Here is a 24,937-nt window from a genome sequence, read left to right on the forward strand (position 1 = left end):
AAAAAATTTGAAAAATGTATATATTTCAGTCAATTATATATTAGTATAATTAATGTATGTATGTATGATATACATTTATCTATTAAGAGTGTTATAATTTCAAGAAATTAAAGAGATTTAGGAAGAGCTTGTTAGAGAGATTATTAATAATTACTTGCTGCTTTTTTCCTAAATATCAGCAATGATTAAAAAAGTTATTTTATATTATTTATAATTACAATAATTACAAAAAAAATGTTGAATGTTAAAAAAATTTCTGCAATTTTATTAATACATGTAATGTCTGTAAAATATTTAATTTTGCAAACTTGACTTATAATTAAAACTCGACCCATACGAACTCACGCGACTGTCACCTTATTATACAATCATTATACAAAAGTTGATAAATAAATTTCCATTTATTTTTATTAATAATTTGTTTCATTCTGACTCCGGGTTTATTATCACATTCGGGAAACATATATTCGTTTATATTCAAGCTTCCTATATACAGCGGCTTTACGCAAGTTGAATTATTCGTTAAACAAATCCCATTTGATTGGGAATCTTTTCGTGTCCATAGTCGCTGGATCCGCCGCCGTGGCGGTGCATGAAGAATAGCTTTAAGAGGACGCTCTGATTGTCGAGTGGGCGTCGGTGCTACTGTTAACGACGGCCTTTGCCATTGGTCTGGTGCGAGTCAGGCACTTCTACACAGCCAAGACAATGACTCCCCGATTAAGACTCTCTGTTCGCTTCCTTAACACGCAAGGCGCCATCGAGCACGTTGTTCAAAGCCGTATTTTGTACACTTTACCTGGCGCTTGAATATCTTAAGCACGACATTGCGAATCTAAATTGCGATTAAAAGCAAATCTAGAATTCTCGCTAAAAAAATGTGTTCCATCACTCGCTACATTTAAAACGATAACGTTAAAATATATATTTTCAATGGAAATTTCAGCTATATTACTTTTCTTTTTAAATCACAAATTTAATTCTGAAAAATTATCAAAAGTTTTACATTATTTTTAAAAGTTTTACTTTATTTAATAACCCCAGCCAAAGACTGTTTTAGAAATTCATTTCGATAGATTTAAACGCGTGAACAAAAAATCTTGACAACCGTATCGTGTTTTAAGGAGAGACAGTCAGCTAAGCGACCCTAATGGATCGGCAAACACCCGCTGACTCCCGGAGTATGATTCGATTTATTATCGTCAGTGAGACGCGATACCGGGAGGGTTGATATAAGGGTTGCTTCGCCTCATTGGCCTGCAACGAGATCAGACGCGACCCTAATAGCAAATTCGTTTTGCGTTTATTGGATTCTTCCGCACCCGCCACGTTTCGCCGTTTCGTCGTGATCTGCGTAAGTCGATGAACCACTAACAAAATTTTACCGTGATCTCTCTTTCATGCACAATCCGATGGTACAATCCGCCGGTACTCTCCACGTGTGTCCGAAATTTAAATCGCGTTGGATAAATCTTTCCCATCGTAATAGAAAACAAAAATATTTTTATATTAATTATTGCTAATTATTTGGATTTATGCTATAATATTTAATACTTGTAATGTTTAATGTTATAATTTGTAACTTTAATATTAAAAAAAAATATTTAAAGCTAATTAAGAATATTTTAGCTATACAATATAATGCTGAAAGTTATCGAAATTTAGAAACTGTAAGCTCTTTAGATGTTTTTTTTTTTTTAATTAATGACCAAAAAATTTGTCCGTAAATGGATTTTGGTCCTTGAGATCAGCTGTAAAGAACAAGGCAACGAGAAATTTGACTCGTAGTGATGGCTTATGCAGCTACGGTCAACTTAATTAATGTCAGTGAAGTGTTTAATTAACAGTGCGCGACAAAGTACCCAGCGACGTGAAAATAATTAACGGTTGTTGACACGTTAGTACTTATTGTCCCTCGATGTATCTAAACTTTCACGGAAAAACGCAGTAAATTAATATAAATAAAATGCATGTCCGATAGAGATAACGTCGAAAAGCTCATTACTACTGAAATACGGCGTCGGAAATTTATCTCGGGTGCAACATATCACTGATACGCCAGAATCTGACAGTAATTAATCGCAATTACGTATATAATCGACTGAATAATAAACGCACCGGTGTCGATAAAGTTTCCATCGCGGTTTTGCCTGCAGCGTTTCGGTAAAGAAAAAAAAATGTGTATGTGTGAAGCAGACACATCGTACAATGTGTAACTCGACACTATTTTCCCTCGTGGTTTTGCGCAGATTGACCCTTAAACCGCCAAGCTGGTTTTTGTCATACACCTTCGTATCTGACAAAAATACATGATTATGTCTTGATTTTAACGATTTTGCAACTGTTTTTCTAACAGATGGTTTAATGATAAAATTTTTTTAAATTACTTAAAGCAGCAATTTTATAAACGGTTGAAATTTTGATCGTTGACGATGTAATGAAACTATAGAAACCTCTAAAACAATAGGTTGATAAATCGTAAACAAAGAACGAAAAGCGTCGAGGATCCATGAAATGGCGGGTTCGTCGCAGAACCGGATGACTACTTTGATATTCATAGAAGCGAAACGTGGCGGATGGAGAAGGAAGACAGTGGAAGGCGGGGCACGCTCTCGGGCACACAGAATCGAAAATTAATTAAAAGCTAAAACGCGAATAGGCTGCTACATGACAGTGCCAGGGGCGGAGGGCTGGATTATTGGGAGGAGAGGGGGGGGGGGACCGTGGGATGACAGCACGTGGCGGACGGTGACAGAAGAGGGAATTCTAAAAGGCCATCAGCTACGAAAACATTTGGCCGACTTTGCGTTTACAACGTGACCACCATGTGATCGCAATGCCGAAGACTCAAGACGAGAAATTGAACTGACGCGTTATTTCCACCAACTTTTTTGTCGACAAATATTCCAATTATGGACATCCAGTTCACGCAATAATTCGTCCCGCAAAATCTTTAATGATTTTAATAATAATATAACGTATCTCTCATGATTTATTTATTTGCTTTTGTTTTCAAAAAACCCAGATTACATAAAAATTCTAGATGCAACTCTGCGTTAAAGACAACAATTTCATGTTTCTTGTAAAGAAAATTGATTCTGTTCATAATATTTATTCCGTCAAATTTATTCTTTGTTTTTTTATATAATTAAAAGTAATATATATTTGCGATAGAAGCAAAATATGAATTTTATTCTGTATATAAATAATATTCTCATTCTTTAAATCATTTACAGATCACACAATACGTAAAATTATAAACAGCATTCTATCTTGTGTGAATTTTATTGCAATAAGTTATAAATAGTCCACATATATTCATTTTATCAATTTTAATGTCCACCCATGTAGTGATTTCAGAAATTTTTAAAATTTTTCCCTCAGCATAGCCATAAACACCATCACCATTATCATTATATAATTTTCTTCAAAATCATACCTTCGCGCATGTAGTACGGATGGTATCTCTGTGTCCTGTATTTAAACTCGTCGCCAAATTGGTGGTAATTCATTTGTTGATTTGGTACGTAAGAAATTTGCTGATTTGCTGTGAACGGAATCAATAATATCGCAGATGATGGAAACATTTTTTTTAAATCCTTACATTGTTTCAAAAAATGCAAAAAAACTATTTTTACAATAACTTTAGACATCTATAATTTATAACAGAATACAGGAAACAGAGTTATAATTTTTATACCGCAATACATGTGTGTATCATGGTATACATATTGTCCATATTCTGATTTTTATTAGATAAACCATAAAACTGTAAATGGAATTATGACCCAAAATCCGTTCTGAATTATAGATCGTCTAAAGTGAATGTAAACTCGATTCTTTTGATATTGCAATTTATTTATTAATCTAAAACGCTTTTGTTAAAAATGTTCCAGCTGCCAAATGCTGCATCTACGTTGGAAGAAACCGAAAGAAGTCGTAATTTACAAGGAAGTTCCGCAGCAGGAAGAGATGCAAAGTACGTGTGGCCGTGGCAGATAGTCGTTCTCATGCGATAATCTAACGGATATGAACGTAAGTACGTAACAAAATACTAACATGCGTCAGGGACGGGCAAGTAAGCGGATAAGTTTCACGTTGCAATGCTCCAAGCGACGTCCACTCTCGTCGAAAAGTTATTTGGCGCTTATTAAGTAACGATGGCGAGTATAAATTACTAATTTTCGGGAAGCTCGGGGCAGAAATGCCCGGAGATGAGGACTTTACGTGCTTTACGCATCAATTTCCCACGTGGCAACGAAATCCGCGTGTAAAGTCGTCAAAATTTTCGCAAGCAACAATGTTGGCGTAAGGGAATTCCTTCCAGGGTGAAACCTGGGTAAACGCGGCGGGTCTCTCGCGCCGTATCAATAACAGAAGACACATAATTCCGACAGGACATCGCGAAAGAAAAACGACAAACGAGGAACGGGGATAGTGGGGGTGAGATTTCCGAGAGCGAGTGTCGATGTCCCGCCGTACGCGACATTTCACTCAGCCTCAAGTGTTTGTCTTGCAATTAGGTTTGGATTTGTGTTTGGCCTCTCCACACACCCGCCTACTCAATTTAGCCGTGACACGCGCCGCCACGGAAACGACTCTATCTCTCTCTCTGTGTCGTTGCGCTTCGCGGCCACTTGGTAGCTTACGAGCGTGTGTAGCACGTGTCCGCGCCACGTGCCGCCCTTAACCTGACGCCTAATTGAGTGATTGAAATCGTACCGAATTGACAAGCGAGAAAGGCGAGCTGGCCTTTAGCGGTGGCAAGCGTCGCTGCGTTCATCTGCCATCTTCGAAAAGACCGAATTCACAAATTACATCTCGGGGAGGCGGCTTTAAATGTTCGGATCGAATGCGCAACCGTGAATTTCCGAAAGAGCTTTGAAAACGATCAAGTAAACCGGCAGATAAGCCGTGGTATCTCTCTCTCTCTCTCTCGGCAAGCGTGTTCAAGTGAAACATTTAGGGCGGAAATTATTCCGCCGCGAGCTCCTCTGCACAATGACACGGCGTATCGAATATAGACGTTACACGACAGATACATTACGTACTCGCGGCTTCGCGGGATGAGGCGCATGTATCGCGCACGAGAGCCCGGGATCAAAATCACTTGTTCCCCTTCGGTTGGACGATCGACGGGGAGGAGGAAATCGTCTCGACAACGGTGTCTTTATTCATACGCCGCCGTCGCGCCGCGCGACGAACGGGAGGAAGTTAAGTGGACGGGCAATTTCTCTGCAACAACAAATAGTAGCTCGGATGGGGAAAGGGCGGCGGCCACATGACGCGATTCCCACGTATCTCTCGTCGGCTGCATGCCACGAGTCGTCCTGGGGAGAAACGTCCTACTACGTTTGCACACCCCATCTCGGCAAACGCCTTTCGCCCCGAAGCCATCGCTCCTCCGCCGCCGATCAGGCGCGAGGAGGATGTGCCAACCGTCAGACGGTGTGCCTTCGCCCGCACGATTGCATAACAAAATATAAACACCGACGCGCGGCTGTAAATTAACGCCTCTCGTGCGTGCGACACGAAAATGCCCTTTTCGTTCCACGCGTTGTCGCTTGACAAAAACACCAACCGTGAATTAATTCGCGAGAAGAGTGTCTTACGAGTAGCTCCGCGATCTACCTACATTATCAGTCCTCGCACGGAGGAAAGAGATCGAGACACCTCGATGCCCGTGTTATATCAACGAGGAGAACGCAAACCTCGCGGAATTATCCTCGCGGATAATCGTGAGAGAGCGCGAGGGGAGCGAATCGCGGCCTCGTGACCGTGGCTAATAAACGAGGCGTTTGCTTCACGAGCGACTGTAAAAGGGCTATAAAAGCGAAGACGCTTTCGAAAGTCGGCACGAGTCGTCGCGCCCTGTGTCTCTCTCTCTCTCTCTCTCTCTCTCTCTCTCCGTTCCGCCCGTGTTCTTTGTTTCTATTTCCGTCTACAGACTACCCGCGCGCCGTCCTCCAACCCCCGGCGGCGTTTCGTCCTTGCGCGTCGTTGTCCCTCTCGCGTTCGGCGGCTTTTCGTGTAGCGCGGATACACGCCTACAACGGATAGAGGCAGCCGCTGGACGTAGGTACGTAGGGACCTAACGGACAGATCCGTGTTTCCATGGAAACCTACCTATCTGCGTCGGTTGGACCTATACTGCCTGCTGCCACCCTGATAAGCGGCTTACTCTCATGGTTCTCTCCACTCTTCTTCGCCGAAGCATCCCCCGACCCTCCCCCCCCCCTCTTCCCTCCGACCGCTCCATCTCCTCGCTACACTTTGCCCCTGGCACCCCGTCTCTCCCGCCGCCGGGTCCCCTTTCGAGCGGCGAGTGAAAGAGAGCGAAACGGCGAAAGACGAAAGGGGGAGAAAGAGAGAGAGAGAGAGAGAGAGAGAAAGGAGAGAGATGATGCTGCTTTCCGCCGAATCGTGCTGCTAAAGGAAAGCGACGCGAAAGCGCTATCTCGTCTCCTCTCCTCTTTTCTCTCTCTATACCTCGTTTCACTCTACTTTATACTCTACTCGCGCTCTCTTTCTCTGTTCCTTTCCTCCTCCCTCTTTCAGCGTACTGTCACATTTCCGCCCTCCTTCCGATCTCTTTTCCGTCTACGCGCACTCTCTGTGGCACACTGGAAAATTTATGCAGTCAATTACCGAGACCCGGCAACACGACCTTTGAGAGTGGAAACGCGGACACGGAGGGAATTCTCCCCGAAACCGTTCCGTTTCTTTGTCCTCCTGTTTGGAGTGCCGCGACCGAGCTTCCGGTTTTCCGTTCGCCAGGTGCCTTGGAAAAACGTCGGTTCTCTGCAGGGGGGGACATTCCACGTTTCGCTCGAACGCGAAGAGCGTAATGGCCGGGATTGTTCTTTCTATCGAGGCTACCTCGAACCTCGTGCCGATGTCGCGAAAAATGTTCCGCGTTTTCTTGAGAACTGTCCATCGCGAGAACAACGTCAAAACGCGCTTCTCGCAACAAACGATTGTTTCAACACGGATCCGTATGCGGATGCAATCGTCTGTGTAACATAAAAAATTTACTTTTCATATTCATTTGAAAACTTGAGGCTCACGAGAAAGGTGCACTTTTGTGCGTGTTTTTCCACCAACTTGCGACGAAAGCTATAGTTAAGAAGCCCCGAGATTGCTCGACACTCGTACGGCTTCAGTCGATGCATCGATTTGCATGGCAATCAATAACGGCAAATGCCACGTGAAATATTCTTACAGCGACGGCTGTGTAGCAACGTGTTACAATGTTAAATTAACTTAACGCATTGACAAATTATAGATATAATTCGCATGTGAACTAATAATGATAATTTTTAATCTGCGCACAATGCAATGAGAAGAGAAAAGGGGCTGCAAATTGAGCAATTCTAGGGGCGTGACATAGGATGTAAGGGAGACACAACATAAAAAAAGGGGATTGATTTTGTATGCGTGTATGTGTGTGTGTACACAATAGATTTCGAAAGCTTTCCCTGCGTAGAATACCAAATTGTTGCAGCAATCTGCAGCACTTTTTTCAACTTTGAAATATTTACTTTCAAGCATTGAACACCGATCTAATAAAATTGGCACGTAGACTCGATAAAAGATTTAAGAGAGATTCAAGGAAATAAAAAAAATTGCTCCAAAAATAAAAACAAAATTATAAAATAGTCTGTGCTTATCAAAAGTAGCATAACAAACATATTCAAACTTTGATATTCGCAATTGATTGCGACAATTTCGTTAAATATAATTTTTTTAATACTTACAGTTTAAAAACTTACATTGCACACGAGTTGAAATTTAACATGGCAGTTAATACTTTACGTGCGTATAAAAATGATCGAAAAATATTAAATTATTCCATTAGGAAGCGGAAAAGTTACGATTTCCAGTGGTGCCCCCTACCCTTAAGCGCGAAGAGATTATTCGGCGACGTTTGTTGAATGTGTACAATGCGAAATCTGTCACACTGTCGTAACGCCGAGTTGCAGAGATTAAACACTCGTCTTTTATTTCGATGGATTAGCCGGCTGGATCGATCACCATCGGAAATCTCGCTCATCTTTTCTCCGTTTCCCGGTATTTCACGGTTCATGTAACGCTCTCCGTCACCGCGGAGCGTTTTCGGAACCGTATTAAACGATGCGGCTAATAAACACGGATCTACACCGAGAACGGTACCGCTGTCGCCACCTCACGATTACGTGAAAACTTTGCCGTGCATGCACAATATCGAACCGCGTGAATCCCTTGCTATTACGAATATTCCGAGTAATACGTACACTTGAAGTCCCGGTATTTTCCAGTAACCGAGTCTATCGTTATTCTCGAGCAGAAACGTGCAGAGGCAATTCTATTTTTCATTTTTCCAACATCAAGTAATTGATAACCCGCAAGTAGGACATTGAGCATTTGCATTAATTACTACAATCGGTTTGTTAAAAACTCGATTCGCTTTGTTCGCTCTTAACTCTGTCCTATTTGTGATTATTCCGCTGTCAATCTCAACCTTAAACAATTTAGCATGCGGTATAGCTTTTTAATCGGCTGCATAAAATCTCATGCTAAATACTTTTATGCAGTGATCAATTTCAATGAATTCAATTTTTGTCATAGATACCCAATCAAAAAACAAATGGTTGTATCGTCATTTGATAAACTTGGCTCTAACTAAAAGGAACTTTAACCAAAGCTTAACTTTTTGTTGACAATTATTAAGTTTGTAAGATAGAAAGTAAAAATTTACTAGGTAAAAATTTCGTAGTCAGAACCTTCTTAGCGAATAAGGTGAACAAATTTTACGATTAGATTTATCGTGTCTAAGCGGAAAAGTTTCAACTAGTTTTGGGGAAGAAAAGGATAGAACAAAGAATAGAGATTTACCCTGTGGAAACGCAGCCGCCAGTCCGTGTTCGAGCGCATGATGCGTATGGGCGTGCGAGGTGAGGGCGAAGTGCGACGGCAAACCGGGATGCGCGCCGGGATGCGGATGTGAGTGAGGGTGCGGATGAGTGCCGACTCCCATCGGGTGACCGTGTGGGTGGTATTGATGAGGGTTTCCGGTCGAGGCGCAGGTTGCCCCCGCTGCCTTCAGGTAACCCGCCATATTCAGGCAGCCCGCGAAGCGAGAAACCAGTTCACCCGCCACGACGGCGTTGTTATCACGCTCCCTTATCGCGTGACTCCCACCCTCTTGATCGCGCGGCCACCAGCTGTTCTCCAGCCGATGAACAGCGCTGTTCGCGTGAAATGGCCGAAACGCGCTGTCCTTCGTTAGCCTTGGCGTGTATTCTTCCGGCAATGCGCTGCCGTCGTGACACTCTTCCACCTATAAAAGAATCAGCGTTTAGTAAAACCTTACGTGATTATCGCCTCCGCAATTACAATATTCATAAGTGGCACTTGACTGAAATTTTCTGTGAAAATCACGCATAAAGAAGAGCTCTAACAATTATTTTTAACGCTTGAAAATAAATATAAGTAAGAAAGTAAAAGTAAAAGAAAGTTTGTCGTTTCACATTTTAACACCAAGTTTCCACACAAATTGGCAAGGAAAAATCGAAAATTACAAAACTATTCGAAATCTTCTAACGCTGAAGAAAATTTTAATTTTTAAAATACCATCGAGTAATCTTTTAGGCATATTTTTTAAATTTCAAATTAGAAGAAGTTGTGTTGATTTTGGAACAAGGGTAAAATAAAACAGAAGTTACAGTAATAAATAATAATTATCGTAAATTAACGTCTCAGCTTGAAAATTTTAATGATTTTCTACATAACAGGCATTTTATAGATTAAATATTTTATAAGAGACCCGAATTTTTACAAATCTACTGGACTATGTGGACCATGTGTACCAATAACGAATAAACGAATTGTTAAAGTAAAAAAATTTCAAATTTGATTATCTGTTTAATTATTTGTTTATCTAAAGGGAAATTTGATAAAGGGAAATGGTCATTCTAATGTCCATTTGTAATCACACAACGTTAACCTACCTTGTAAGTTCGATGGTACATGATATTTTAATACAATAAGAGTGTCGACATATTATTTTTCAGGGAACAATTTATTTCGCAGCTGCACGTTAGAGCTCTCGTCACCAATTTTCTTTCTTTTTACCGCTTAAAATATGTGACAGCAGGTATTTTTGGGGAGATATAAGAAAGGTGTTGCCAGCAATTCAAAAAAGAGAAAGAGTCTAACAATAAGATGATTTCAGGTAATGCTGACCAGTCGAAGAACATTATCACGTGAACATTAATTTCGGTTATTGATAAATCGTACCAATGTTCCGTTTAGCAAATTCACAATAATGATTACGATTTTTAATATTAATCACTATATGCCGAAAGTGCACATCACAGCCGATCTTAACAGAAACACTGCACTACAGCTACTGATGCCACTCTCAGAATTCGTATTCGTGAATCTCTCGTTTCTTGATTCTACTGTCTCTGTCACTTTTTTTCTACCTGATTTCTACAAGATTTTCCCGTTTTCTTTAAAAACAGGATGAAAGAACCAGTAGGGAACGAGAAGGCCCCAACTAAAGCTATAAATAGCCATAGTTGGATTCTTTTCCGAAATATTCCCAAATGCAAATATCGTGCCCTTTCGGGGATGTCTTCCTTTATTGAAGAATGTCAATTAAACCTTTACTTTTTGAAACAGGTGTATAAATCATACATGACAATGTAATTAAAAAAAATAATAACAAATACATTAAATAAACTACAAAAATATGCTATTGAATAAAAATATGACGTTACAACTGTTTCATTTATATATATAGTTTTAATATTTATTTTTGAATATTGACACGTGTTCAATTTCAAATTTCTAGGGATACGGGTGATGATACACAATTGACATTGATTAACACGTATTAACACGGTTACCATATGCGATAATGAAAATATGACTGTTGACTCGGGCTCTTAATCGTTCCTTCCACGTTGCGGCACGTGAAACGCGGAAAAGTATGCGCAAGTTGGATTAAAAAAAAAGGTGGCTGCGGAAACGACGGTCAGCGTGCGGGCGTCACGCGCTAAACCGGAAGTGTTTGATAGAGGGGATAAGAGGGGGAGCGTGCCGAAAAGTCGGCTTAGGCACGTGAAACTTAACTCGATGGTTAAATAAACTTCGAGACGCGTTTTTATCCGGGATGGAAAAGGGAGATACACGACGGGGAAAGGAGCCAAGAAGAGAGAGAGAGAGAGAGAGAGAGAGGCGGACGCGCCACGAAGGTAGGTATGTTTACACGGGGGCATTATGGCGGATAATGTTTGTTATAGGCGTCTATGCCGCGCGCAGCCGCGAGAGGCGAGACTATCCGACGTTAAAAGGCCAGCTTGGCCGATCCGCTTACGGCGGATGAGGCTTAAATTGAGTGAGAGATAGTGAACTCTCCCGCGTGCAACGACGAGTACGACGCGCGAATGGCGCGCGTGCGGCTCTATCCGGTGCGCCGCGGCTGCCTGCTGTCGCACATGATGCTACTGTCGTTGCGCATCGTGGGCCCGTACGTAATCTAAGCGACAGCCCTCCGCGATAATTCCGCGGATACTCGCTGAGCAACCGAGCGTTGCGACGTACGATAAGGAAACTCCCCGTTCGGAGCCGTATCCCCCCCCCGGCACTTCTGTCGTGGTATGATGGGGGTGCGTCTCATCCGCGTTGTTCCGCGAGCGAAAATAACGCGTAACTTTGTGGCTTCAATTTCCTGTGAATAGTAGGGGGGAAGGTGAACGTTGCCGCTTCGATTTGTCGTAGTACAGTTTGGGTGTTAAATTCAAGTTATTATTTTAGCGATTCGAAGAAACGCAATTGCGATGTTTAATTGTGTTACTGATTATGTTGCAGTCGTGTTATCATTAGACATTGAAAACTCGGGACCGTCGTTAATACACTCGACTGTGTATCATTTATTATCGAAATCAAAATTGCTTTACTGGGATAATGAATTATTCATTGCGACGATTTTTTTACTCAGTTTTGCGAACATATGCTATTAAAATTTATTTTTTTTACATTATGTATGCAAATATACTTATTTTACGTTAATCTTATATCGTATCTGGGACGAAATTATAATAAGCGCAAGTATTTTCTAACGCTGAGGTGTTGCGGCGCGAGAAATAAGATCGTCACGAGAGGGAGATCTAAGGAATCGCGATTCGATTTAACATTCCGTTCTAAAATATGTATATGCGAATTCTAAAAAGTGTACGCAGCGCTTATCGCGCGATTGCACAAGCCTCTCAATTCCCATACACGATTGGTGCGTATCTAGATACCTATGTAATAGACAAATACTAACTTGATCAATAAAATAACTTTCATAAATTTTGGTTTACGGATTAATATACGGAGAAAATTTTATGATAAAAATTATTATAGTAAGCACAGATTAAAAAGGAAATTTTTATAAAAATTTTTACTATGCTTTTTATCAAATTGTAGTATTTGCACTACTTATAGTATAATTCTCTGGAATTTTTTTTTATAGGTAGTTACTATCATATATAGCAATTTTTGATATTTTATTTAAAATCTTCTCCATGATATTATATGATGGCCATAGTGTATAATCTTTTATTGTTCTAATAATTAAAATGCCGAGAAGCATTAGATACGCACCTTGCAATAATCCTTCCTACAATGTCAAAAAGGCAGACAATATTTTGACAATGCGCTCTTTATCCATTTTTCTCTTTGAATGTTGAAAGATCGTAAGAAATTCTTTCAAGTGCCTTCGTATAATTATGCGGCCCTACAGTCTCCTTAGGGAAATCGTTCCTAGGGGACAGTTGAGACTTCTCAACATAACTTCCATTTTCAAAGAAGCTACATCCCTTATAGAAACACGAAAAAGAAAAAGTGAGTCACTACGAAATATTGCAGTCAGAGTTATTAATATAAATGAAAATATATTCTTTTATTGTGAGAGCGATATTTTTTTGCGTAAAACGCACGACAAGGTACGATTGAGCTAAACTGAGTACATTAATGTTTTATTTTAATAAACAAAATACCACTGTGCTCGCTATGCTGGAACATTTGTGCAACGTCATATGCTTTAGGTAAAGTTTCGATCGCACGAAAACTCGAGATTGATAGCTTTTTTTTGTACAGAATCTTGCGATTCGACGGCACAATCGATATTTGATCTCGCTGGTTTATCGGTGTTACTTCCGCGAAAATCGCACCGGTGACGTTAAACACCTCAAAGCTCGCGAAAGCCGATTAGCGTCGTCGCCGTCGGGACGATTTCGGTGAAACGCGAATACTACCGGAAAAACTTTGATATCCCTTCCCACGAAGGGGGTGAAAGTACGAGCGCGATTGTCCAGCGATTAAACGACATTGAGGACGATTTCGCATTCTTTAGAAGCGCTCGAGTAGTTACGCTCGTTTATGGGTTAATCCTTTCGCTGTAAAGGACGATCGTGGTACGCTAATATGTCGCCGGTGTTTCCAAAATAATCCTCTCACGTTAATTGGATTGAAAAGAGCTGACGGCTATGATTTCAGCAACCTTCCTCAAGGTAGATGTAACATTAATCTCTGACGTAAACGTAGTTTTTATTTTATTCCAACGCAACGGCTGTTGACGAATATTTACTCTTTATTTTCCAATTAAGAATGAACTGCCCGTTCACTTAATAGCATTTGTTAGCGAGGGCGATAAATGATTTTCGCACAATAAATCCTATATTTTAGAATTAATCCATTCATATGGCCTGTTTAATTATTTATTATATAAACACTACATATGTGAAATAATTTTTTCAATCACATTGATTGAAAAAAATAAATATGATAATTTCACATTAATGTACAGCAAAAGGTTTACATGAAAATTAATGAAACCTTTACAGTTTTTACAACTTTAAATATTAAGTGTATGACTGCGCTATATATTTTTTTAATACTCTTATTGTAATTTTATGAGTTGATTTTGTTCTTTCTTTACAAATTAGAACTTTGTAATTAATAATATGAATATGAAGACGTGCTTTTCAAGTCTCACTTTAAGTTTGAGTATTCAAGTCTGATAAATGTAAATGCCCGAGACGCCATTCCCGCGCACACGTGTATATATTTTGACTCTTCTAACAATAAGAGCATCGAAAGTTAATCAATTCGCGGATTAAGAGGCTTGCGCCGGGGGTTAAAAACCCGCGTGTGACTCACAGAGAGCGAGCAGTCTCCGTTTCATACACGGAGTAGCCGTCACGGCCGCCATTGCGTGGCACGAGCGTGACTCGTTACCGTGCTGGAAGGGGCCCGATAAATTGAGAGGAAAGAGGAGCCAACAAAGAAACTTCCTACGGGCGATAACCGGTTCGAGGGAAGTCAAGGCGGAACGGGCAGCAAAACGATCGCGGAAAGTCGCGCGAGCTTCGATTTGCACACCGTAAGTCGCCATTATTAAAGCGTCTTCGCTTCCGCTGCTGCCCCCGGGTTATTTGTTGAATATCTCAGTGCAACCTTATGCATATATGTATGTTGTGGCCATTCAATCTGAACAATACAGTAAATATATAATGTGTGTGAGTACATAAACTATATTGCACATGGAGGAGCAAAGATTAGATTGACAGATAAGCCAAAATTTTTTTTAATAAAATGTATAATGCACATATCATAACAATGTTTTTTGACTTGGAATTGATTTATCTCTTTTATGAAATTACAAAATATTAAAAGATTTGTTCAATTTAATTCAGTATTTCATCTAATATATTTTTAATAATTCTTCAATAATGCCAATAATCTTACCCGACGTTCGACAGAGCTTATAATAAAATATGAATATAGTTTTACGATTATGAAAAAATAAGAATTATAAACATAGAAAAGATAGACTGTAAAACGATCTGGAGATCATGTAGAAAGATGCGAAAGGTAATTGTCGCAAAAAAAGAAACAGCAGTTGTGTAAATAAAAGTGAGAAAGAGAGGTTTACATTGTCTCACAATTACCACGATGTTCAGGGTAATTTTTAAGAGAAATTTCTCTCCGTGTATAGCAATTACTTTCTTTTTTTTCTATTTGATTTTCACTATCGAACCCATTATTGACACTAACAATAAGATACGTTTGATATTGACGCGCCTACTTTTTAATATGGAAATAATGTCTTTCGAAAACCGATGACAGATTATGAGTTGAAAAGCGAATTTGAAGAGAGTCACGATACAACAACAAGGAACAATTCAAGAAAAGCGGAGCAACTGAAGAACTTGATGATGACCACTTTTAACGGAGTAGAAATAGACGAGACATTAAAACCGCTGAATTGTAGGGAAGAAAAAACACTCATGAGGGCAAGGAAAAATAAAAAGAGAAAAAGGAGACGAAGGGTGAGAGAGCGAGAAGAAATGAGGAGGGCTCGTGCAGCAAGTTTGCGCAAGGCTCTCGACGAATGAGAGGAAGAAGGGCCGCGCGCGGCTAAAAAAATCCATATAAAAGTGAAAAGAGGAAAACCGGATGGGGTGACTCGTTCGAAGGGGCAGGCGGCGGAAAGGGAAGGGGAGGAAAGACAAGAGGAAGAAGGACGACAGCGAGGGAGAAAGAGAGGAGCTCGTTGCGAGTTTGCGCGTTTTATTCCTCCTCCCGGTGTTCAGGCTCCGCCCTGATGTTTTCCCTCCTCCGGGGCTTTCCTATCCGCCCTTCGATTTCTCCTGTACCGTCGGGATCGCACTTTGTCGGCATCTCGACTCGCAATCCTGCCGTCTAAACAACAGACACAGCGAAACGTGCGCGTCGTGTATACTGAGGGAATAGAAAATTACACGAGTAATAATTTTCATAACTTATGCTAAGTTTGAGCCCAGTGACGATTATCACTTTTTTTTTAACTATTACTTTCCAGGTAATAAATATCATCTCCAGTGCTAGTAGTGTTAAGAAATATGTCGCCGACCGTAAACTTTTTTTTCAAGTCCTTGATTAGAATAGCAATAAAGTTGTCGTTTCTTAATTAACTATAATACATCGAGACAAGCGTTTTCTCTTTATTACTCTCTTGACAAATTGGCAAAAATTTGCCACAAATTGGTATCTAAGAGGCTCTGTACATTTTTCTAGATAGATTAGATGTCAAGAATAGAATGCTTTGCGCAGTTTAAAAAAAAATAGATTAGATGTTAGAAATAAAGAAATTGGGATTTTTTTATCACTTTCCTCACACACGCAATAAACATTAAGTATAATAAATACAAATAAGATGTAAGGCATGAAATGTGTTATACAAGGCACAACATAATTTATCTACACGGAAAAAATTTTATAGTAGATTATAGTAAAAATGATTATAGTAAGTAGTAAGCACAGACTAAAGAAGAAATTATAAAATAGTATGTATTTACACTACTTATAATTCTCTGAAATATCTTATGATCTATGACTACTAGCGTACATAATAATTTTTGATATAAAATTTTCTCCGTGTATGTATAGTGTTCATTGAGAAAACTGATTCCAAAATTTTAATTTTTATTCCAAATATATAATTTTTTTCATCGTGTGTGCGAGACTTAAAATTAAAGTTTGATTAAGATCCTGCGCATAATAGAAAAATATTAGATATTGGGATTATTATGTTCCGACACTTTCCCTCAGAAGAAATTTTTAATAAAACGCTAAAAAGTTATGGATGTTATAAGTTTTTAATAAAATTTTCCTCTAGAAGGATATTTCGAAACCAGGCCTAGAAATAAGAGTTAGAATTATAGAGTCCAGTTTCCTCAATAAACATTAAACGTAACGCACAATGGATATGAGTAAAATCTAAAGCACAAATATGTCGTACAAGATACTACAATATTATTATTTATCTTTAGTTTAATGAAGAAACTGATTCTAAAATTGTAATTACCTAATATCTAATATTCATTGTGCATAGGGCCTTAGAAGATTAATCATCTCGCTAACGGATCTTTGAAGCGAACATAAAATTATCTTAGTGTTAACATCATTTATAGTTTATGCATCACGCTTAGATTTTGATAATTTATTTTGTAACATCGATAATGAATCAGTAAGCAAATTAATATTTTATTCAGCAATAAATCACAAAATCAAATACATATTAATATTCTCGGGCATTTGAAATTTATAAAATTTAGCCTTAGAGTGACAATTATTTGGCAATTTGTCAAACTTAGAAATTTCAGTGAAGCAAAACATGAACGCAATATCGGGATTAACGCCGCCGCCGGTGAGATGATTGCGATACGTCGACCAGGAAATTAAAAAAAAAAAAATTTATTAACAGCGAATCTTCTCGGAGGGCAGGCATTTTTGCGAATCGTCCCACAATCATTTTCGCGTCGTTTATCTCATCGGCTTCATTACTTTCACTCGAATTCCAATGCGCAACCGGTTTACGGGCGCACGCATTTTTTTCTCCCATCGTTCGCTCCACCTCCAATTCCAAATTCCTGAGGTATCGGTCCAACTACTTTGCAAGTTAGGTATTTGTGAACAGAAATTCCCCGTTGATGTCGCGACGCGGTGGAACATTATCCCGTTCCCTCGTGGAACGTGTTTTAGTCCGTCGTGCGAGTTATACCACCCGACGTAGTATTCGCCGTTGGCTTGAAGTAGCACGACATCGCTCGTCACGAGAAACTTCGTACCCACTGCGGACGCGTAAAGGCGAGGGACGCCGGATTATTTATCGAAATTATCAGCGACAGCTCGCCATGTACGATGTGCCGGACATCGTTGGCGGGCGGCAATTTCACGGGAATACAATCGCGGGAATGGAATACGCGGAGTGAATCATAACGCTGACACTTTTATACTCAGCGCGACCGCGCGCGCGTCTACGCGAGACATTCCATCCGTTGTAACTCACGATTCGCGTAAGTGCTCGTTAAATTCTAGCGCCGCGTATATACGCGCCTCTCCTCCGCCCTCCGCGTGTTAAAATCTTCGGAGTCGCGTCCTCGCGAACGCGTCGTTTTACGACCGTCGCGATCCGCTCGACGATCGATCGACGATCGAGAGAGACGAGGGAGCAAAAATGAAAACGCCGATAGACATTTCGAACAATGTTTTCTCAGCTGGCGCGTTATAAAAAAAAAAAAAACACGCGAGTCTCACGGTCGTCTTTGTCACGTATCTCCTGGTTCCCCGGTTAGCGCGGAACCACGGGTTCGTCCTAAAGAGCGCGATCCCGCTCTTCTTTTTCTCTCGTAGGATCATTCTCCTTCTCATCCTCCCGCTCCCAATGTCTTCGCGGGAGCGGCGGTCGATAATAAACGATACGCGTCACACTGGCCCGCGAAATATTAAATACAGTCGCGCATTTATGACGGCTCCGGTGGGAAAGAGGGGGCCGGTGTGAGGCCTGATCGTTGGGGCCCTCGGACAGCTCGGATGTGGAGAGAAAAAGATCAAGAAGGACGCGCGAGAGCGGGCGGGAGAAGAAAGGACGAGCGTGCGAAGGAAGCGGGTGTTCCCCCCCCCCCCGCTCGTCGACGAATTTATAGAGGAGAAATTAGGAGGTTTATAGAAGCTGTGCGCGGTAGCTAACCGTAGATCATCATTAGAGGCCCAACTGGGCTGCTATGTGCGGATACATATGTGCCGCGCGGGTTCTCCTGGCCACATATTTACCTGGCCAGGGCGGCCGACAGGTATGCGGCGAGCAGAGCACACGCGTGTTATAGAGGCGCGGCCCTCACGTGCGTGTGCCTCGAGAGTGCGTTTAGAACTTCCACGGCGCGAGGAATATTTTTCTCCGACGCGTTTTGCGTCGCCGTTGCCGCCGCCTGCGGATAAGTTCGCGAGTGAAGAAAGGCTCGCATAAATTAACCGGCCATCGAAAAATTGCCAACCCAATCAGATTGGAGAAAAATATGGTATAAATATTATTCTACAGGTGTGAAAATATCCCTCGGTATGAAAGAAAAGAGGTGAGAGGAAAGAAGTGAAATTTTGAAAGAAATGAAGTGGAACGTTTTCAGGAATTGTACATAAGTAAACAAATTAATATTCAATATAATAAAAAAAAAAAAGTTTAACGAACATAAGTCCAGAAATCAATATTTGCGGAAACCTTTGTTGTTGTTTTCACAATAAGTATTTAGTATTCAGTCTTTCAGTGTTTCAAACATGCATACTGCAGTATCACATGTTTCAAAGTCTATCAACATATTCATGAGAAATTTAAGACTTTTCGAAAGATTGACATATATTGATTTTTTATTTATGTATTTAAAGCTTTTTTCACAAGTTATTTTAACAAATTCTGTTATATTTATTGTCAGAGTCTGTAATCCTTTTTTTAACATCTTCTATTTACGAGTATATATAATATATATAGAATATTTAAGAAATAAATGGTCAAACTGTAAAAGCATATTTTACTCATAAGAGACATGTCATAACTGTTCGTAATCAATTTGATTTTCCTTGAAATATGTTGTTAAATACAAAAATCTAAAAGTATTTTGTTATACATGCAGAATTTCATGTTTAGGGGGTGAAATTTCTTTAGAAAAAAACATGGTTTTTTCTCTTTTAGAGCGAATATCGTCGAAACAATAAGATACGTAAAAAATGTTGAAAGTAATTTTTTATAATTTTCTACGTGTTTTATAATTGTATATATATTTGGATTTAGATTTTCTAAAAATATAATATACCGAAAGAAATCGTTTTTAGCAATTCTTTTAATGAAAACTCTAATTCAAGTCAGTATATTATTTACTAAAAACTCTTTGGCGGTCTGATTTTAATGCTATACTACTAACTACATCAATTAGTGATATGCACTGTCTTTCAGTAACAATACACTAATTCTAGTCAGTGAGAGTATTCCCCTCTTATTTGAAATCACTGAAAGAGTCACTAAAAAAAATCACAATTGTAAGTATAGCATTGCAAATAAAAATTTCACTGATTCAAGTTTAAAGAAAATGTTCCTACAGAAGCTACTTGTATATTTATCGGGAGAGAAGTATTTCCGGATCCACATATCATATGACTTTTCTAGCGAGTAAAACATCCTTTTAATGTATAATCACAATATATTTGTAAAACACAAGTGTTATTACATGTTGAAGAGCGAGTTCAACTTCGGACAGGTAGCTTTACTCTACTGTTTAATTAGGGCAGAAGTGAAACTCGCATTAATTGCGAACGAGGTAATTTTTCCCCCCTTTTAAAACGCTCATCGTAAATTACGTGCGCGATATTTATCTGCGATATCCAGCGAGCTCGTCTCTTTGTGAGCGCGCGAGCGCACGAGCCCGTCGTATTTTTCTTCGTTGCGTGCCACTGTCATTACGACGTGAAATAAATGCTCGTGCATGTATAAAGCGCATATATGAAGGTACATATAGTTATTAACGGTGCACGCTGCGAGATCCACGTTGCACCGAGCTCTCCCCGTGAAAGCCGCGAGAGGAAGAGGAGAAAGCGTGAGAGGAGGGGGTGGGCTTTCAATTCCGCGAATTTCGAGGAAACTTATTGCACGTGGATGGATGGATGTATATAAAATGCACAAAGGTTCTCTGGGCACGGCAACGAGGATGCTTTGTGAAAGCCCTATTGGACGCTGGGTAATGATGTCGACGAAAGATTGCGTCTCTATCGCCTTGGTGCTGTATCTGAAATTTTACGCCGGAAATTTCGCTCTTTTAACAATATGACTCGCTTGAGCGCCTGGCGATTTTGCCGAACATACCGTCAAGTTGATAAAGTATCACGTTGTACGATAGGACAAAGTGTCATCAATTATTTGTCCAATCTCACCACAAGTCGATAGTAACACACGACTTACGCTATGATTTATCACATTTTAGTATTGCAAAGGACGCACATTAATTTGACAGTCCGTAAATTATTCAATTCTAAAGTAACATTGATTTATTAGTCAGTCAGTTTGAGCCGATAAATTAAATAATTACAGAGATTTTTAGCATTATCCCTCGCGCCGGCCGCGGTTAACGTTACCCGCATGTTCACGTTGCGCATGAGGCCACGCTTCCTCGCGCGTGAAGCGTCTACGAGTACTTAATCAAAATGTTGTAATCGTGGCATTAAGAAAAAAATGTCCGAGATCTCCCAACCCCGTGCGCGATGTGTGGACATTCGAAGTATGACTTGCGCGTAACGGTGCGACTAACAATCGGCAATAAAGGACAATCGGTAGGTCTTTCACGGAATAGCGGTATATTTTTACGGCCAAGTAAGTAACGTACCCTTGCCTCGGGAGAGAAGAAGAAGAAGAGGAATCTCGCCGGAAAGAAGTGAAAGGATGAACGCACGCGGGTACCCACGGATCCCGGCCATTAGATACGGTCCGGCACCATTACGAAATGTTCGTAACATAACGAATTATCGGTATCTGTCCGTGCGTCATCGTCGCCATTATAATTCTTCCAGGTCTTCAATTAACCTCGCCGATGCCTTTCGTCGGACGGCCGTCCGTGGTTGATGTATTCCGTTATCACTCGCGCTAATACGGAACGTGCGTACTTTCTGTACGTGCTAATCCACTCGGTCATAACTCGAACGAATCGAAACCGTGCGACTTTAAAATACTGCCTGTTTGACAGCTCTCATTAGTTGTTGCGATAACCCTATACGATTCTCTATTATGTGAGAAAAGTGACAGATATTGTAGTCATGTCAGCGGTCACGGCAAGACTATTTTAGGGTCTCAAGAAAAGCTTCAGGCTAAATAGTGGAACTCCGCCCACAAACCCTTAGATCCTTCGTTTCTGTTCGAAACGGATTCTTAAAGATACGAAAGTTCAGTACGAAACATACCGAAGAGCTAACATCAACGTCGTAATGCTAAAAGACACATATATATGTTACACAGACTTATTCAATCTTGAAAGTTGAACGCGACAGTTTTACTGAACACAATATGTCTAAAAATAAATACTGTGTTTTCGAATTTTATTAAACAGCCACGTTCTCGCTTCGCGATCTCTCTCAGTTGTTTCAAGAATACTTCAAGCCTGGGGATAGTGCACGATGATACATGGTACGCCCGATGATATATGAAGCGGCAGTTAGCGGCGGCCAACAGTTTGGCCAAGCGACGGAAAAGCGCCTGTCGTGCTTCCGCAGAGCAGCGCGCGTACCTCTACCTGGCCCGGAGGGGCATGGCGCGGTCCAAGGCCGGTCTGCCGCAGAAACTGCTAAATCTCCCGTAGTGGTGGTAAACACCATCAGTGTAAGCCGCAAATCCTGGCTTAACCCGAGCCTATGAATTGGTTAAAGGTCGCGTTAACTGGGTTCTCCCTGTGTCACCGGCGAGAAGAGGCGCCGCTCTTTCTCCCTTAGGTATTACATACTTTCGTCCCTTCATACCGATCTCGTTCTTCGTGCTCTTTTTCGAATTCTTCTTCTGAGAGAGGAGAGCCTAATTGGCGAAAGATTTTCTGAGCTCTCGGATTATCATCGATAGTTATATATATATATCTATATATATATATATATACACACTTATTTGCTTCCGAATACCGGGCTAAAATATTGTTCGGTCAAAACGCGCCCCGGGAAAAAGAACCGTGTAACCTTCCGGTAAGGGTTGAAGGCTCGTTGACGATTCTTTAAGTATCGAGAATTGAATGCGAATAGCGCGGTCCTTTGATCGCCAGGTATGCTGTGCGCCCACATTTCTACAATATAAAGCTCGTTACCAAACTCCCGGCTTTGACCGGATGCTGCGATCGAATAACGAGCGACTCGGCCAAAGGCGCAAGTAGTAAATCTCATTATTTACCGAATACGCATGTATCGCTACGGTGAATGAATGATTCTTATGTAGTCATTTTTCGCATGTTTCCGCCCGCTCACTTTCTTTTATATCCATTCATTCATTCGATCGGTATTGAAAATCGATTTATCGAACGAAACTATTTTGAAGTAAACGAAAATACCATTTCTGTTGTATTCTGTTTGGAAAATAACATTTCTATTATGCTGTTTTCCTCTGCAGTCAGATCTGCATTAGAAATGCGTGAGAATGTGCTTTCCCGAAATCTCTCTATGAAAATGACAATGTCAATTTATGTAATTGCTCGAGGACCATTCGAGAAACAATAAGATGATGTTTCGAGTAATAAGATTTTCCGCATTGGTAACTGGTTCCTCGGTAAAGGGATCGATTGGCATTCGCAAAGTGTCAGACACATGCTTCGGGTCATTGCCGGGAGCTAAAACTGAGATTACGTATCGATTAACGGGTTTCCGTTTAATCCTACGGTAGTGTCGCGTAAGTACGGTGGTGTCCCATACTTTGAGAACAGAAATCAGATCTCAAAGGAATCTTTATCCCCCATCCCCACAATTATCATTCATCGCATGTATGACAGAATATCATCATCTTCGTGGTCGACGAATTTAATTTTTAACACAAGTGTTTGCATTCTATAGGTTTTGTTTTTGACATTTTACAAATGTATTTTTGTATGCAATAAATGTAACAAATGAAGATAAACAAGATTCTGAGAATTCTCAAGAAAATTTGTAATTTACAGATAAAACTTGAAAAATTGGCAGAGAAAACTTTTTATTTTTTACAGAAATCAGACAAAAATGTCAATATGACATTTGGGAAGTGAATTCTGTAATATAGAATACATAAATTTTCAATTATAATCTATAGTTTTGGTACCATGAGCATACTGAGAGAAAAGAATTTAATACAACATGTCGATGAAAGAAAACGAAGAAATGTTTCTTTTTCCTGAGACTGCGCGATTCATGCTTGGAAATCGAATTTGCCGAGGTGGTTTCCGCCATCAGGATCCGTAACGCATATAAGCGCGCAAGACGCGCGTCCAGAGAATGGGACGCGATCGCGTTCTCAACGCTGCGAGCGTCCAACAATGGGCGGGCTTCGATCTCTGTATTCGGGAGTCGCGCACAATGCGGCGTGCTGACGTGTTTATATAGCTGCGCGCGGAGGGCGACGAAACGGGACGGGTACAGCGTGTAATTTAGTTATAGATCAGTTTGTTACAATTTGGCGTTTCGTTTGTGCGGGCCCTGTAAACGCTGTTTACCCAGGCTCCCGATGATCGACGAGTAAACGCGGTCTGTTTAAAGATGACGCGGGCCCCGTCATGGGTCCTCCCTTCCCCCCTTTCACCCTCGTTTTCTTCCTTTCTATATTATACTACGAGTTTCTTCAGAAATGCATTTCGAAAGAGAAATATTTCTCCCCCGAAAAGTTTGTATGTAATTTTAAATCTACAGTCGTTAGAGAATGGTTGAGGTGTCTCTTATTTATAGTAACTAACGTAATAGCTATTACATTAAGATTAAAATATTAATTAAACGGACACAGATATCCAAATGTAAAGTGCTGCAGTCTAATAGATCCAGCTCTAATTATCTTGACTTTGGCAACACATCCAGATCAAGAAATAAGTCCGTTTTTGTCAATATTTATATAATAATATTTGTGTTTATTTATACAAATATTTTATTTACAAATATGACATATAAATCCACTTGTAATTTTTTATATTGCACAAAATATTAAAGTATTCTAGGAAATTTCGAAAAATTTATTACTTGACCTGTCGACTGTTGTTACATGGCTTTCAAAGCATGTGATAGGATCAGAAGATTTTCAAAACTTCCCATTGGGACGTCGATGGAATATACAATAATTAATTTTTTTTTTTTAAGACATTTTTTGACAGATATCCAATTTCCATAAAAGAATATGTGACAATATTTTTCGCAGAATCGTCCGATTCACTTTGCAGATCCTCTGTCTATTATATTTGGAACCTTCGGGGATTTAAAATCCCAGTACATTATAAAATGCAGGAAAAGAAAAAGAGGAGTTAGGCTATTGACATATTGAATAGTGGAGATATAGCACAAACTTTGTGCACAAATTAATGAAACAGAAATAGCAAAATTCTCAGGAGATCCTTGGATAATGATT

At 40.2% G+C, this 24,937-nt stretch overlaps 2 protein-coding genes across 2 annotated transcripts in view; one reads left to right on the forward strand and one right to left on the reverse strand.

Annotated features, from left to right (window-relative positions):
* Positions 1 to 7,637, forward strand: part of LOC118644634 — a 45,876-nt gene extending 38,239 nt beyond the window's left edge. The window contains exon 2 of the mRNA XM_036283609.1: positions 3,897 to 7,637. Within this exon, the coding sequence (XP_036139502.1) occupies positions 6,115 to 7,026 (912 nt within the window). The 5' untranslated portion in view covers positions 3,897 to 6,114 and the 3' untranslated portion in view covers positions 7,027 to 7,637. The remainder of the gene's footprint in view (positions 1 to 3,896) is intronic.
* Positions 1 to 24,937, reverse strand: part of LOC105833969 (homeotic protein ocelliless) — a 57,919-nt gene that overhangs the window by 9,460 nt on the left and 23,522 nt on the right. The window contains exon 2 of the mRNA XM_012676117.3: positions 8,875 to 9,319. Coding sequence (XP_012531571.2) covers positions 8,875 to 9,097 — 223 coding nt within the window. The 5' untranslated portion in view covers positions 9,098 to 9,319. The remainder of the gene's footprint in view (positions 1 to 8,874; positions 9,320 to 24,937) is intronic.

Source organism: Monomorium pharaonis, chromosome 3 (genome assembly GCF_013373865.1).
Source record: "Monomorium pharaonis isolate MP-MQ-018 chromosome 3, ASM1337386v2, whole genome shotgun sequence".
In the NCBI taxonomy this organism is placed as follows: Eukaryota; Metazoa; Arthropoda; class Insecta; order Hymenoptera; family Formicidae; genus Monomorium; species Monomorium pharaonis.